Source organism: Lagopus leucura, unplaced genomic scaffold, assembly GCF_019238085.1.
Source record: "Lagopus leucura isolate 7727_CA_CO unplaced genomic scaffold, USGS_WTPT01 Super-Scaffold_100008, whole genome shotgun sequence".
NCBI lineage: Eukaryota > Metazoa > Chordata > Aves > Galliformes > Phasianidae > Lagopus > Lagopus leucura.
Genome location: NW_024962265.1, coordinates 12863867 through 12880729, shown reverse-complemented (window position 1 = coordinate 12880729; position 16863 = coordinate 12863867). Strand labels below are relative to the sequence as shown.

At 41.2% G+C, this 16863-nt stretch overlaps 1 protein-coding gene across 4 annotated transcripts in view; it reads left to right on the top strand.

Annotated features, from left to right (window-relative positions):
• ATXN7L1 (ataxin 7 like 1) overlaps window positions 1–16863 on the top strand; it is a 109951-nt gene that overhangs the window by 69654 nt on the left and 23434 nt on the right. For 3 of the 4 annotated variants that reach the window (XM_042872465.1, XM_042872466.1, XM_042872468.1), the window contains 2 exons: window positions 8973–9195; window positions 16153–16436. In XM_042872465.1, coding sequence (XP_042728399.1) covers window positions 8973–9195; window positions 16153–16436 — 507 coding nt within the window. Of the gene's footprint in view, window positions 1–3540; window positions 3621–8972; window positions 9196–16152; window positions 16437–16863 lie in introns of those variants that run through there. The other variant, XM_042872467.1, reaches the window with a different exon arrangement.

Below are 16863 nucleotides of genomic sequence, written 5' to 3'. Positions count from 1 at the left end.
CTTAACTTGCAAATAAGAGTAGAACTAAAGAGGTTCTGAAGGAAAAGGAGCAGCTACCAAAGTGCCTTTACAGACACCCCTCTGTGGTTTGGGTATGTCTGTAGTGTTGTTTGCCTGCAGTTTTCTTCTGTAGAAGGCTGAGGGTTTGGGTGTTCATAAGTGCAATTGTATCTAGTGAGAGAAACACGAATAAGTGACCTCTCCAGGAATTATTTTGGACTTCCCTCTGGAGGCTGTGAATGTGGGGTTATAACCCATGGCTATCCCTGCAGTGTTCTGAAGAATTGGTTTTGTTATTTGTGGCACATAATAGGCCTGACAGATAAGGAGCTGATTTATCTAAAACATTGGGAATGAGAAAATACTCTGCACTGACACTTATCAAGCCTGCTATAAAGGCAGTGTAATACAGAATGAAACTGAAATGCAAGCTCATTAAAATTTCAAAACAAACCTGCAGTTCCCAGTCGGGCAGATCTGTTTGGTTAACTTGATTTTCAAAAGCTGTCAGAATATCCGAAGGGGATTCATTTGAGGCTGGGGAATATCCATGAGGAGTGACAAACACAGAAGAACAAGTAAAATTACCATGTAAAAATGTAAACTTGAGTTTCCTGAAAAATAAATATAATAGCAACAAAGCTCATCCAATTACACTGATTTTTCCCTCAGAATTTTTGACTCCCTACCAGTATGGCATTAAAGATGCATAGTTTCAGTGATTCTTTGAAAATCAGCTACTGTAAAGAGACACATTCATTAACATGCCCCCAGAGAACAGCATTTGGTGTGGCAGCAGTGCTTGTGCTCTGACAGTTGTTGCACGGGTGCCTGTAGAACAGGCATTGCTCAGACTGTCTCACAGGGGTTGGGGGAGCACAAGGGAGCTGGAAATGGGGTGAGATGGCAGCAGTGCCGAGGGGCAGGACCGCTCAGGGCGATCGAGGTGGGACACATACAGAGAAAAAAGCCACGGAATCTTAGAAAAACGCTTTTCTCTATTTTTCTGCTAGTGGAACAGCTTGCTGTTAGTACAGAGAGAAAATATATATGTACCTTGTATCATGAAAATGCTGTTCTGGGATTCCAAAAGCCAAAACATTTAAGTAGTAAATTACATCCAAGCACTGCAAGGCTGTTATTCTCAGCTTATTCAGTAGTGCTACCACGTCTGTATGCAATTATTCTGAGGAACAGTGAAATAAGTTATCTGGTTATTGAGCAAACTCTGGCATGATGCTATGTGTATAAACCAATCATGAGCATATGTCTCCTAAGGATGATAGGTTGTTTCCTCTGAGTTACATAGTGTAGTGTTGTTGTTGGGTGTTTTTGCCAAAGTCCTGAAATATATCTATGCTGCTTAAACATGGCTCATCTTGCTGTAATGTTTGCTTTACTCTTTTATCTGTACAGCAGTTGTTTTTAACTGCTTGAAATCTGACTCTGACTGTTACTAGTATCTGTAATGTGGTTAGTACCGTTAGCTCGGTTACCTGAAAAGTCGTTGTGATTGCATTCAGTGTTGTAGGAGGAGCTGAATACCATTCATCCCATTAGTTTTGATCTGAGTATGGAGAAAATATGACATGTAGTGCAGAGCTCACTGTGGAGTCCTGCCAGCCACCTCAGTTGTCCATCCTTAGATTCTCTTAGCTCTGAAAAGAAATGCTGTTCTATCTCTGTTTAGATTAAGTAAAGCATTGAAGAATACTCTTTTTCTCTAGTAGTCTTACTGTAGATAAGGGGAAACATCCGACGAGTTCCTAAAATGTTAATATATGTAAATTATTTTATTTTGTAAATATCATTGAAGATGGAGATTGAGATGCAATGACATATTTTACCTGAGACATTCATGTAAATAAATAAGATGACCCTAGATGGGAAGGATCTGCCCCAGGGGGCTGGTCATACCAAATTTTTCACTATTTCCAGCAGTCTGTCTGAAGCAAAATGATTTAAGTCCTGTGCTTCAGGGAGGGAATAGATGAGTTGCTTTTAAATTTGTGTATCTAATAAACTAGACCGCTGCTGCTCACGTTTTATTTCAGTGCTAAACATAATGCTACGTCCAACAAATATTCCAGTTAAAGATTTCTCTTCACATACAGCCACAAAATCACCCGTAGAATTCCTGCTTGTCTGCGGTGCTGCTGTTGCTTGAAGGAAGTGTCATAGCTTGACTGCCAGGCTGGGGCTGTTAGTGCAGGTAATGGAACACCCATGCAGAAGGCAGGTGAGGGCTGTCCTTGCAGGATGAGCACAGGGTGTAGGATGGCATTAACCCCGCACCCTCCAGGCAGTTCAGAATGTCTCACAGGTTTTATGTTGGACTATCAGAGCATTGCTTCCAGTGCAGCTGGAAATTTCCACGCAAAGCTCTTCTCACCGTTCTTTGGGAGAATGTCAGTGAAAAAAAAAAACAAAAACATTTTACCTATGATTCATTTGCTTTTGCATGTGTCCTTTTTTGCCCAGGGATTCCTGGTCTTACTGAGCTGAGAATAGCTGAGTTCCAATAGCCAACCGGGCAGTTTTGCTGCGGTAGCAGTGTGCCGGGGGCAAATACCAATTACACATACAGAATTGTGTCTTTATAAGAAGTGATGACTTCCTACTTAGATATCCAACTCCTTTTTGAAGCAAGTTAATACTGTGCATTGTTACTATCCCATTTTATAGCTGAAGAAGTAGGCCTTGTCACCAGAGATACATCTAGGTCTCCTGCTGCTGCGATGCAAGGCATGATGTTGGCAGCAGGACAGGGTGTTTGCCCTGCCATCGTTCTTCCAAACTGCTACGCCAGGGTGCCTTGGGGCTGCAGGTCTCGGAGTGCTCGCAGAAGGAGCGAGCCAGCAGCTCTGCTTCGCATTTGGTGCGGTGAATCCGCTATTGGAAGCGGTTTTGTGCTGTGGTGGTGCTCTGCTTGACCCTTCCTTTTTTTTACACTTCCTACTGAATAGAAGTAAGTATTCTGGGAAACACTGAGTGTTTTTAATGGAATTTGGCCATTTTTAAGAGATTTGGCCACTTAAGAGTAATTTAGTGGTATTCCAGAGATGATTCCTGCTGTCTCATGTGTAATTACTCTGTTATCCCACAAACGAAGGATGTTTCAGAGAAGCAGCAGGCTTATCCTGCTCCGTCAGACACAAACACCCCCCCCTTTCCTGAGTCAAGAAAGAAGAAAACAAAGCCAAACAAAACCCGAGCGTCTTCCTCTCAGTAGGTGGGTTTGTTGCTTTCCATTTTACACTTCGGTTTAACTGCGCTTAACTTTCAGTTGTATCAACAGTCCAAAAAAAAAAAAAAAAAAACCAACAAAAAAAAAACCCAACCCACAGCTGCTTTCAGTGCGTATTGTTCTTGGCATGGGCCCCGCGCTGGTGTCCGACTGGTAGGACCTGAAACTCGGCGCTCAGCGAGAGCCTGGAGTCAAAGCAGGCGGCGCGCGCGGGCCGGCGGTGCTGCAGGGCAGGTCGTCCTCTGCCGGCAGCGCGTGCGGAATGCCGCGCTCCTCTGACGGCATCTGCGGCGGCGTGAATCATCGCGCGTTCCAAAAGTGCGTGTTTACAGCCGTCGTAGAATCAGATTAAGTTGGCAGCCCGCTCCTCGCTGTAAGTGGCTCGGTTTACGTTTCTTCTCCCTGCGGGATGTTTTGCATAAGTTTGCCGACCCTTCGCGCTCGTAGGCTTTGTGAAACGGAGAGTCGTTTCGGTGGGTTTGTGTCAGAGAGCGGAGCTCCTGTTTGTCGTAAATAAACGTGGGCAGAAGGGTGGTTATTTTAGCACTTGATAATTTCCCACTTATGTCATTTGACCTGGATTGAAGCTGTGATTGCTGAGCTGCGTCCTGCGCAGCGTGTCGGCTCCGGGTCGAGCTGGCGGTGCGCTTCCTTTGTCAGTTTACAAGAAGTATCAAAATGAAACTGGCTGTGCCGTTTCCTTCGCAGCGCGCTGCAGGGAGGAGGAGCGCCTCGCGGGCACCGTTTCCTCACTGGTTCAGCAGCGCTCCGGGCAGCGTTGTGCCCACAAAGCTGGTAAAGTTGTCCTTCGCTCTCACGACGTTATGCTGCAGTTGGTTTGCACCGAGCCTGTGTTTATTTTTAGCGAGCTGCACGTCCTGCCTTTTGTTAGGTTGTTGGTTTTTGTTTTGTGTTTTTTTGTGTTTTTTTTTTAGACCGCGGTTGCAAAATGAAAGTGCTTACAAGGTGTTTATGAACTCTTGTTACGAAGCAGCTGCCAGTTGCTGCAGGATGACACATTTCTGCAAGCAGGCGGCTCGTTGGGCGTGCTGTGCGCTGGCTCTCGCTTCTCAGGCATGTGCCGTTTTCTTCCTGGTTTGGTTTGATTAGAATTAGCGCCGAGTGCATGTTTAAACTTTGAACTGGGAGAAGTACCAGGTGGAAGGTTTCCCTTTACTGTTTGCTGAAATTGTGAGTATGCGTTGCTCAACTCCGCACGGTGTAACAAAACACCTCGGGATATACTGTAAATAGAAAACCTGTAATTGGTACATAGGTGTTGGATGGCGTTACCATAAGTAACGGGCTCATAACAACGCCAGGCTCTGTTGTGAAACGGAGTCACTTGTGGATGAGATACTAAATTGCATTAACGTCTGCTTAAGTGTTGTATGCAGGGAACCATAAGCGATATTCATATCATGTACGGGAGGTCTGTTTAGTTTATGCTGTTTTAAATAAAGGAGCTATAAACGTGAGTGTTGTGGTGATCCTAAGTTTGAAAGGAATGGTGTTACACCGTTTCTGTTTATTAACAGCAAATAACATTCTTACATGTCTGGGTTTCAGTAGTTGTGTCTTGCTTGTGTTTTCCAAACGTGGGCCCGAGCCGCGGTCCCTCACGTCGCTCACGGAGTTCCTCGTGGCCCAGCTTTGCTCCGGGCCTGCTGCGTGTGGGAAGCAGGGCTGTGTTCAGCGAGAGCTGTATTTCACAATGACTGCTGCTGACAAAGATCTGGCACGTCTCTTCCAACAAAGTTAGAGGGATTTTTTGTTCAAATTACCCGCAAACTGTACTGAAAGACCAAAGGCACATCTTCCTGCGCCCCAGCTGTCCCGTGACTCCTTCCTGTGCAGCCTTCTAAGTCTTGCCAGCGGAGGGGATGCTAACTGTGAGCAAAAGCTGTTCCCTCGATTGGGTGAATTTTAAGTAGAGCAGGCGGGGTAAGAAGGGATGCAGATGGAATGTACTGCATGCGGTGTTGGTGTGTAGTCCAGGCGAGAGAGGTCTGTGGTTTCAGTATCATGTAAAGGTCTTTTCTGGGTGCAAAATGACTGCAGTCCGCCTATCAGCACATGGTTGGCATGAAGTACTGGCAGTGTGTTTAGTGCTGAGGTGTTACAGGGCTTGCTATGAGCTAAGCGGGCATTTGATCTGATGTGAGAGCCAAGGTGAAAACTAGAGAAGCACATTCAACTTCAGAATGTGCTTTTACCCCTTTTCCCACACACTGTGGATCTGGAGGTTGTGTTGCTTTTCTATTGCTTTGCTTTTTCGCGTTTGATTAGGAGATGCAGCGTTTCCTGCAAAACAGCTGCTAGTATTCCCCTGTGGCCAGTTACAGAGGATACGTGGAGTTAAAGATTCAGAGCCAGACGTAGAGGACTTGGGCAGCTGCAGCTGAGGTTGGGAACAGGTAGGGGGCTGCATCGTGTGGGACACGGCAGGGAAGAGGAGAAAGGGAACACGAGGGAGAGAAGCCCTGGAGGCTGGGGGACTGTTAAGTCTCTGACAACATAAGGACTTCACATCTAGCAACAACAATTCTGATTTGGCTGAGAAAGTTGGATGCTATCCATGTTTCCGTAGGACATGGAGAATCTCCTGGAAAAGTTTAAGATCGTATGCAATGCTACCAATGCTTGAAATGCGCGTTAGAACAGTATGTAGTGTTGAGCTTCTTGACTCTGAAAGAGAAAGAAACAAAAACACTGATCTGAAATAGATTCTTCAGGAAGCGCAGTGAATTCAGTGCGAGCATGCTAAACTTCTCTCCGAGGTTCGTGTCATTAATACATTAACTGTTTGACAGCAGCAGTCACATGTTGCTCGTCAGTTGCCACAGGGGCTGCACTGAGACAGCTGAGAGGTTGCAGGAGGATTAGCGTGGGGCAGAGGACTGGAACTTTGATCACGCCCTCTCTGTTCTTGGAGTTGACGGCAACAGCAATTTGGGGAAGAAAAACAGAAAATGCGTTGTTATTTTTGTGGAGTGAGCATCTATTCGGATGTATTCAGAAAGTTCTCTCATGTTTTAAATGAGTGCACATTCATAACATTGCATGCTTCTGAAGCAGTGGGAACAGCAGTAAAGTTTAGGCTGTTACTTTGTGAGTGGTAACTGGATTTCCACTTGTCTCACACTTCTCTTTTTGTGGGGCAGAAACTTTCAATCTGCTCTGGGTTCATGTCTAGCCAGTGACTGTGCTGTTTGCTCATACAAGCGGGGACAGCTATGGCCACAGCTGTGTGTGCATGAGCTCAGCTGCCCCACTGCGTGCCATTTGTCTGTGCATCAACTGCAGAGGGGTGTCCAGGTTCTTATGTAGCTGGGCAGTTACATGCCGGATATGCCAGTATAGGAATATCTTGTTTTGTAATGGCCATCTGATCTGTAAATGTCTTATGTTCACATTTATTAAATAGGGTGGATGACAGCAGACCAATAACATAACAAGTAAAATGTTAATAGGCAAATTAGCAGAATTTTGTAAGGAGGCGGTGTGACCAGGAAGTTTATTTTGATAGGGAAACGCAGCCACCCTGCACACACAGAAAGAAAAAGAGAAATAAGTGCCAAACACGATAGCTTGTGCAGAGGAATACAGCAATAGTTAGTTACGATTTATGCTCGCCACCCCCTCCCCAGTGTGGCTTTGTCGGTGTGATTTCCCACCTTTGCTGTCCGGCCTCCTGCTCCAGGTCCTGCCCTGCTGCTCTTTGTGCCCACCCAGGAGCAGTTCTCCTTGCAGCTCTGCGAAGGTGCTTCTGCCATCAGCTCCTGCTCCTGCTGCAGTGATGTTACCTCACGTGAGCAAACACGTTGATTTTCCCTGCTGCAGCAGGGCCTGATGCCATCCAGGACCGTGCAGCACCTACTGTTCACGTTCTTCCTTCTGTACAACTTTGTAGTGGTTGCGATTTCCATTCTATACTTAGGAGGTTTCAAGAGAAGCTGAGTAACATTGGTAGTGTTCAGATAAGTGTCAGAAGTATGCAGGACTTTCTGTAGCTATGTATTGGGCAGTTTGGAGATGAAAGGAAATGCCAAGTGCAGCAGTCAGTTCTGATTGCAAAACTGACCTCCGATCTGACACATAGAGATAAAATAAATAATCTTGTGATCTTTTCCTTCCCTATCTTCTGGGTAAACATTTATTTTAAAGAGGGGGGTATGTGTTATTGTAATACCATGTTACTGCTGTGCTCCTCCTATCATTTTGTATGTTATGTGGAAAAAAGAAAAGCCACCAAAGTCAATGCGTTGTTTTGCTCTCAGGAATTAATGAAAAAGTTGTCTTGGTTTAGCTTGATCAAAAATCCAGTGTAAGGTGAATCGTAAAAAATACCCTGCTATGGCATGTGATACTTAGATGACTTTAAAATATAGTTTTAGATGGCCCGTGTCTTGAACGTCTGTGTTTCCAGAAGATTAATTTTAATAACGCAGTAGTGCACTTCACTTCCAAATATATTCTTGGGGACAGCATCAAACATATGGCTTACCAGAGGAGAGTCGATCTGGAGAACACCAGGACCTAAGGCAAAGATCTGAGTGGTTTATCCTGAATTTGCATGATTTGTATGTGAGAAGCATGTTTGTTCCAAGTTTCACTTTAAACGTGGCTTGGTTTTATTGGTTAAGGAGCAGTTGCTTTTTCATCAGCCCTCAAGTAATTAATGGTAAAATCACACATTTTTATTAAGCTAGTTTCAGTTGATTAAATAGTTGCTGGGAAGGTTGGTAATTGTTAAAACAATAGCTATTACTTAACTAAACAAACATTCAATGAATTAAACTCCACATTTCAGAGGCAAATGCATAGCTTCTGTGAGCATTACACAAATGAGTCGTAAAATGAGTGTATATTAATTGCATCCAGCAAAAGACTTCTGGAGGTAGAGTCTGTGTGCTGAGGCCTGTGGCAGGGTGGAAACCAGCCTTTGGGGGTGAAAGAAGCTGCTTTTTGTGTTAAAAATGAGTAAGAATGTTTGGGTCTTCAATTATGGGAGAATCTTGAGTGAATTTCTGCAATTGTAGTTGAAGCTTGGATACAGTGGTATGGAAGTGCCTAGTCTTTAATGGAAAACACCTTTATTTAGTCACTAGAGATGTAAAAAGAACAGTTGAAAATATTCTTCATATGTATTTTAAGCATTTCTCTTCATTCTTTAGGTGTTCACCTATTACAAATCAGTCATGGATGAATCCCTATTCTCCCAGCATGTTTTTACCCACGGAGATGCCAGACAAATTGCCGTGTTTTGATTCTCCGTGGGAAAATTTTTCGTAGTTCTCCTTAAAATGTCAAATCAGGGAGCATGCAGTTTGTGGTGTGGATATAGCACTTGTCCTTGGAGCAGCAGGCTGCCATTGCCGCCTTATGCTGCTCCTGGCTGACGGTGTGATGCTGGGCAGGCCCAGAGATCAGCACCCAGCCAGCCGCTTTCAGTGCAGGAAGCTTTAGAGCTGAACAGTTTGCTATGTGTTGGCGAAGTTCTTGGTCTGTTACCATCCTGTTCGGAATCAGAATTGTTAAGGTTGGAAAGACCACTAGGATCATGTGGTCCAACTGTCAACCCATGCCCGCTGTAGACCACACCACTCCCTGTGACGTCCACCCTTTTCAACTATAACAGAGAGGAAAAATTTCCTCTTCCCTGACCTTTAGTTTTTCTTTTAGCCTATGAAATGCTCTAAAGTTCATTATTTTTCCATTACAGAACGAAGACACGGTTCAATGTGCAAACCTTCCCCTTCTCCAGCTTCTCCAGCTTGCAATTCCAGGACATCCCTAGTGCAGATGAAACCGAAATCCTGTATCAGCGGCCATAACCCTGTCAGCAGCAACTCAAAGCCATTCAAAACGCCCAAAGACAATCTACTTACCTCCAGTAGCAAACAGCACACAGTCTTTCCTTCAAAAGTTTCGAGGGATAAACCATGGTAAGTACCAGAAGAACAGTTACCTGAGCTGTTGGTGTTCAGAAATAAGTACCTATACTTAGTTCATAATCACAAAAAACCAAAAATCTGTTCTCTCTTCTAAAGCTTACCGTTTAAGCCCCAATATTTCCTAGGGGAGGAATATAAGATGTTTTTTAAATATTGTTTTTGTTTTTTTTATGTATATATTTATATCTGTATACGTGTATGTATATGTGTGTACACATACATAAGGGTGACATAGGTATGTATGCGTATATTTGAAAAGGAAAAATGAGCTGATTTACTCTTCTCACGGTCGTTCAAATTTTGGCTTGTCTGAGATGCATGTAGCAAAGGGATCAGGCCAGTTTGTTATCTTCAAGGTCCACCTGTCTTTACAGTGTCAGCCCTTAAAACTGATGCTTTTAATCAGACACGTAATTTTTGTAGAGTTCTTAATATTGACTTAGCTCGTGTTCATGAAAACTTGCTGCTTCTAGTCGTTTATCTTCAACAGCAGCTGCTGTTGGAGCTCCTTCTGTATTCTGATAGCATGTGCTGCTTTATAAGACAAAGAAAATTCCGGCTGCAAAAATCACTGTTTTGTGGAAGTTTTGCATCATGTACTGCAATGATGGATACCCACGTACAGGCTTGGAGACAGCCTGCCTCGTCCTCCTGTGACGGTGATGGTTGCAGCAGAGTTGCAAAAATGTAAAGGAGAGCAGAACTGGGTCATTGTTTTATTCCTTAATAAGCTAGTAATTCTTTACTTACCTACAGAAAAGATGCTCTGTGATTCAGTCACTAAATTGGTGACTTAGGAGATTTGGGTTTGGTTCCCGTTTCTGCATAGGCTGCTGTAACAGCTTCATCTCCTCAGCTTCGGTTCTGTGTCTGTGAACTTGAGATAATCAGACTTCCTTTTTCTTTTCATCAGGTTTTATCTAATTGAGTAAATGTCCTTGCTTTTTATATGCAGTGTCTAGCGTCCGAGGATCATGATTTTAGACTGCCTGAAAGCAGTAAATAATTTCATGCAAACCATTCACCAATGAGACCAAGTATAAACTCACATTGTTAAAATAATAGCTCATGTTTTCTGCTGTAAATATACACCCTTCAGTATAATTTCAAAGACAGCACAGTCTGCCTAGCCACTGAATTTACCTTGCACTGGAATAAATCTCATTTTCCTTTAAATCTGAACCCACCATTCCTGTACATATGATGCACATTGCAGACAGCTATTTCATTTAATCTGAAAATAGAGATTATGGATGTTTTGGTTACTCGCACAGATGAGGGATGAGCTATTTCAGTTAACATGTAAGGGCTTCACTTACTATTAAAAAATATTCTTGCTTGAATAATGACCTTTCATTGTGAATGTCGAAGAGAGGATATTTATACGAGAGCGTATTTTTTGAACTAATTAAAAGAAATTCAGGAAGCTCTTCAGAGCATTAATGCTGTTGACTGTGAATCTGTTTTCCAGCTCCAGACAACAACTTCCATATCTATTTCAGCATCTAAGTGAAGCTGTAAGCAAATATCTTCTGTTTTAGCAACAGATGGCATTCTGTCAGTCAATAAAAGCCAAAACGGAACAAAATAACTATGTGTTTTCACCAGTCATTTTCCCATTATTAGGAAAATCCCAAACATTTATGGATGATTAAGAATGTAGATTGAGTTGTTTAAAATTGTTGTAATGGTTTATTAATTATTTGGCAATTAATATGTCTTTAGATCTAGTCATAAATTACAGAATTCTTGCAGCTCTGTGAGGAGGTAATGCTGTGGTTCTGTTTACCGGTGGGGAAAATGAAGTATATACTGCTTAAAGATACTGTAATCTCAATGTAACAAATCACTAGCAGTCTGAATTGGAGATGGATAAAATTGTCCTTCAAAATGTAGTGTTAAGTGCCTGGCTTTTGACACGGCTTTTTAGAGAATGAAATTAGTCTGATAACTGTCACAGTTCATAGCGAGCTGACATCAGTTAATGAAGAAAGAGTTTTCCTACCTGGAAAATTAGAAGAATTACCTGGATTATCATTTTCATTTAGGATTCTATAAAATATTCAGCAGGTCTCATTTTGTCAAATAAAAATTTATTCATAAATATAATTCCTTTTCATGTTAAGGTTGTATCTTCCATTCACCTGTCTGTTCAGTCTGTCAAATTTCACCTCCTTACCTTTTAAAAAGAAATACTGGAAAATATTTTTGTTTCAAAATATATGAATGGAATTCATCATGTATCCATGTGTTACTGTTTATATCTTCAGAAACTTCCAGTTATTCACTGAGTTTGTCCATTTCATTGTAGTAATTGCCACAGATATTTACTTTACATGGGTTAGCTTAGTTCAGTGTCTGTATTGCTTGTAATAATTGCTTTCCAGAACTAGAGTAACCTTTGTTGCGCTTACCTGATTCTTTAGCATTTTACTCAGCATGCCTTATATTTTAGGTGCCAGGATTAGTAGTGATATAGCAGCTATAATTATTATGATTAGCAGCAATGGCCTCTGCGACACCATGGCCCAGTACATCCGTTGTCACACCTGCCTGCATGTAGACCCAGCTCTTCTGTAATTCACTATTAATTTGCTTGACTCATCATCATAAACCCTGCCCTAGCAGCTTGTTCTCTTCTTTGCATCCTTCTTGTCCTGAGATGTACTGCAGTGCTTCAGATGGCTCCTCAGCTAATGCTTTAAAAAGCGTGATCAGAATGCTCAGCTAAAAGAGATCTGGAATTGCTTTTGTTTTGTCTCTGCTGTCTTAATCCTTCCCTAGCTGGAGTATGGAAGAATATTGTGAATACATTACCTGGAAATACCTCTCAGCTGTTTCTTCCTGTGTCTCTCTAGCATTGTTACTGTTAATCCAGCTGTGCTCAGAGGCTAGAGCAGTGCTGGAACATGACTGCAGTGTGCGCAAGGCAGGCGTAAACCAGTGTTTCTGCAGCTTGCATTTGAGGTTGTAGGAGATACAGCAAGACAGTAGAAAATAGGAAAAGGTAAAGAATAAGACAATTGTTAGTAATAGTAATGATATTGAATAAGAGTTCATCATTAATAAGAACAGCCCAGGTACCATTTGTAAAAGGCATTCTGGTGCCGCTTGTCTCTCCAGCCTGTTCCTTTCTCCCTGGGCTGCTGCCCAGGGGCCCATGGGCTCTGGCTGCCCTGGCTGGAGCTGGCTCCAACCTGCATGCCTAAAGGGCACAGCTTTGCTTTCTGCACTCCCTGCAGGATCTGGGTGCCCTGATACTACAGGGCATCCACTTCTTCACACCATGGTCCTGAGGCACTGTAGAACTGGAATGAAGGTCTAGATGATCCTGAATATCTCTTCTAACCTCAGTGATTCTGTCATTGTAAACCAAAGTAAGTCTCCTTGACCTCACTCCACAAGGTCTAGCTGCTGCCTGCCAGAAATTCAGAAAATGAAGAAAACAAGATGGAAATTTCATGGTTTTCATCAAGCTCAGTCTTTTTGTAATAGGATCACAGAGGTATACCTGTGAGTAATCATTTACAATTTGTAGCCTCATTTACGAGGATCTTTTAAATCATCTCTTAGTCTTTATTTCTTTCTGTTTAGGAAATACCGTTATTCATACAAAAGCTGAGAAAGTGAAGCTTGTCAAGATTTAAGGATATTCCTAATGTAGCAAAATTCAGAAGAGTTAATTTGGGCCACGTATTTGTTACATCTTAGAAGCACTTCCAGATTGCAGGCTAAAACAATGTTTTACAGTTTTTAATGCTTATGAATTTTCTTAAGAATTTTTAAAAATGAGTTGAAGAGGTGGTGAGATTTTAGAATGATTATAGTAATAAATGACTCCCCCATTCCAGCAAAATTATGCTAGAACAAGGAAAAAATATGTAATAGAGCCTGAAGAAGTGAAAATGTAGGTAATAGGGAGACACAGGTACTGTGACATACTGTAGCTCTTTTTCTTGCTTAGGAATGACATGACAAGCAATGGCTTTGAACTGAAAGAAATTATCATAGATTACTGAGGAAGGAAATATGTCGTTGTTTGAGGAGTTTGTCATAGGCTCTGCTGAAGAAGCTTTTATTTAATCCCGAAGGAAATCAGTTATCTAAAAAAGAGCTTTTGAAGCCTGCCATGATGAAGTGCATTCTGTAGGCCTCAGATAGATCTGTAGCCTTTTTCTGGTTCATTTCTAATTCATGGATGTCAGTTTTGACTACTGGTCAGCCAAACTGGTAATCACATTCCAGTATCCGTGTAACAAAGGGTACGTGAAAAGCAAATCTGCTTCTTAATCTTATTTGCTATATCCATTTTTTTCAATATGAGCACAGAATCCAATAAAAGCTCGTATTGTTATTCACCAGGACCACTAAATAGTTTTGTCCAGTGTTTGCCCTGTTTTTTCGTGTGCAACTTTACATTTGATTGCATATATTTCTTTGATTGAATGCATGTTACCAAACAATCAGTGCTACTTTCTATAACTGCCTTTTGTCTCTTCATTACTCGCATTTCCCTCAATCCTGATGCCATTGGCAAATGTTACTAACAGTAATCTGGTGTTCATTTCTAAAAGCCATTGAGGTTTTCAGATTGGGTGATGGTGGCTGAACATCCCACAAGCAGACATCCTCACTGAAGTCCCCAAAAGCTAATTTTCAGTTGTTTAACATTTGCTTTTCAAGTGTTTTTATTTGTATTTTCTGAGAATTGGAACAATTTCCCGGTGATCTTTGTCAGCTTCACTGGTAACCTCATCAAAAAGGGCAAGCAGAATCCTTTTGCTAAGATTTGCTTTTCAGTAGAACCACATGAACAGATTGTTTATCAGTTTATTTTTATTACTTCTTCCATTATTATTTCTGAGATATTCTCACGTAGGTTTTCAGCACGAACGCAACAGCAGCGCTCTGCTATCTTCTCCAGGTTGCCAAATATTCCAGTGTTGAGTTAGAAATAAACGTGCAGACACCAGAAGATCTCTCCTCTGCAGTTTGGGAACTCATGGCCACATTGTCCAGGGTTTTTTTTTCAGATATTTTCAGCCAGCACTGTACAGTTGTTGTATCAAAAGACACCTTTATCCAAGTGAAGTGCACTATCATAATTCCTTCTTAGAACAGGAGAAACAGAGAACATTTTTGTGATTTTTCACATTGCTGATAACTTTTAGTACTGCTATTGTTGTTAGAATTTCTCTTGTAAAAGGGAAAGAAACACAACTGAATACAGATTAATATAGATCTTTTTCGCACATCTTTGGCAGTCTTCCATACCTTCATTTCTCTCGTTTTTATGGATTGCCATGTACCCTTCCTCTCTTTTTGTTGTATTTTCCTTTTCTGACTGTTCCTTGCAGCCACTGTCTTTACAAACTCTGAACAAACTCCATATGCAAAAAATATTTTTTAAATATGGTAACAAATTAACTTTTTGAAATATCCTCACTTTTCAGTCAAAGAAACCTGATTTGGAAAAGGAACTCTCTTGAGCCATGAAGTATAAATCTGAGCATTTGTGATTTATTTACCTTTTTAGTCACTGGTAGTCTCAATCACAGTTGCTGTGTCCTAAGCAGCTCCCAGTTTCCATTTCAGTTATTGATTCAACTTTACTTGTGCTGACATGAAATGGAGTTCTTTAATGTTGTGTTGCCCGTTTACTTTAAGAAAGAGAGAGTAATTATCATTTGTATCTTCCAAAATCTAAAATAATTTACTGCAGGCTGTATGGAGTCATACAGAATGTCGGTCTTAAAATATAAAAATATTGTTTTTTCTTCCATATGTTGCAGTGAAATGCAGAAGGAATTGCGTTTGTTCTCAAGGTTGACTTGCTGGTCTGTAACAAAAGTAAAGCAAAGCATTGCTCCCTTAGGCTTGGCTCGCTTTTACTGATCAGCCCACGTGTGTTGTAGGACTTGCTCTAAGTTCTGTGCACTGCAAAACATATAAAACTTCCTTTGCATTACTTGAATAATGGATCTGCTTGATCTTTTCACTGTGTTATCAGCATTTGAATTAAGATAAGTATTATAAGCTGGTTGCGAAGATACATTTAGCTCCAGTTTATGTATACTTTCTATATAGTAAAACTACTAGATCTAGAGAAGAAAAGACAAATTCTCCTATTTTCAACAAATGTATTTGTCATCTGTTTAAAAGCAAAGCAAAGTCCTTCCGCAGTTCATTTATCAGTGAGTTCAGTTGTTTTCATGCTGACCAGCGCCTTACATCTTTTTGCGGTCAGCTCTGTGTTCTGACCAGCTTACTTCTGCACTTAAGATACGAGTATAGAAGTTTTCTGTAATTCCAGCTGCAAATTTGCTACCATACTGAGAACTTAACTTCTGTTAGTGTCACAAGTGTGCTGCTGCAGTAGTTAAGTGAGGCAAAGGTATTCGTAAGTTCACAGATTTTATTAAAAACACATTTTGGTAATGTTCACTTCATTGAGGATTACGTTACTTTTTAAGGGATTGCTATGAAGATTTCCATGCTCAAAACCTCTTTTCTCCTTGTTTCTGTGTGCCATTCTGAGCAAATGAATTGCTTTTATTTTAAACTGTTGACATTGTTAGCACATTACTTCATTATTGTGGTGAACGTATCCTCGACCTGCTAGTGTTAATGGCATAAGAGTATATCCTTAAAGGAATGTGTGTTATTGGCACTTTGTTTATGAGTAGTGGGGAAATGTCTTTAAAAATAAAAAAAAAAAGACAACAAACAACTTTGCATAATCATTTCCATTACCAGGCTTTACAAATGGCTGCTCTGTAAAGGTTTAAGTGAACAAAAGTAGTGAGTAATGATATTAAGTATTCCGTTTTGGTCTGAAAGTGCTGTTTCACTTGCATCAAGTTCTTTTTATCTGTGGAAAGGAGCTAATGAAGTGTGCATTTGTAATACAGAAAATGCAACATGAACATTTTTCTTTGTTTTTTTCAGTGTTCCTGTTCCAGTAGTCAGTCTAGAGAAAATTCCTAATCTAGTGAAGGCAGATGGTGCCAATGTTAAAATGAATTCTGCAACCACTACCACCATCACCTCCTCCTCAGCCTCGTCATCCACCATACCTGCTCCAACCTTGGTTAAATCTGGTTTGACAACCAAGTCAGTGCCGCCGTCGCCAGAAAAGATTCTGAACGGCAAAGGAATTATAGCTCCATCAATAGACAAGAAACACCAAAATGGCACTAAAAGCAGTAACAAGCCTTACAAAAGACTTTCAGGTGAGTAATGTCATAGTTTAACTTTTGATATAGTCCACTTTTCTTTACTAATATTCCTATAGCTCAGAAATAATATGCTACTAAAATGCTGTGGCCTGTTTTTGTTCTGATCTTTCTGCTGGAAGATGCCAGTTTACACGTGAGAAAAGGAAAGCTTTCAAACTTGTAGCATGTGAAAGCTGTTTTCAAAATAGTCATTCCATTTAGTTTGAATGTAGAGTGCTTCATGCATTTCTCAATTGGCCAGCTGGTCAAGTAAAGTCACATGTAAAATTTTAAGGAAGTAAAATCATTAAAGCAGAAAGATAGAAGGCTTCTTCAGTCTGTTGTGTAATATCAGTTTAATTACAACAAAAAACAATATTATAGGCTGAGTGGCTTCAGTACAGTCATGACCAAGTTGTGCAGCTTGACCTTTAGGACATGG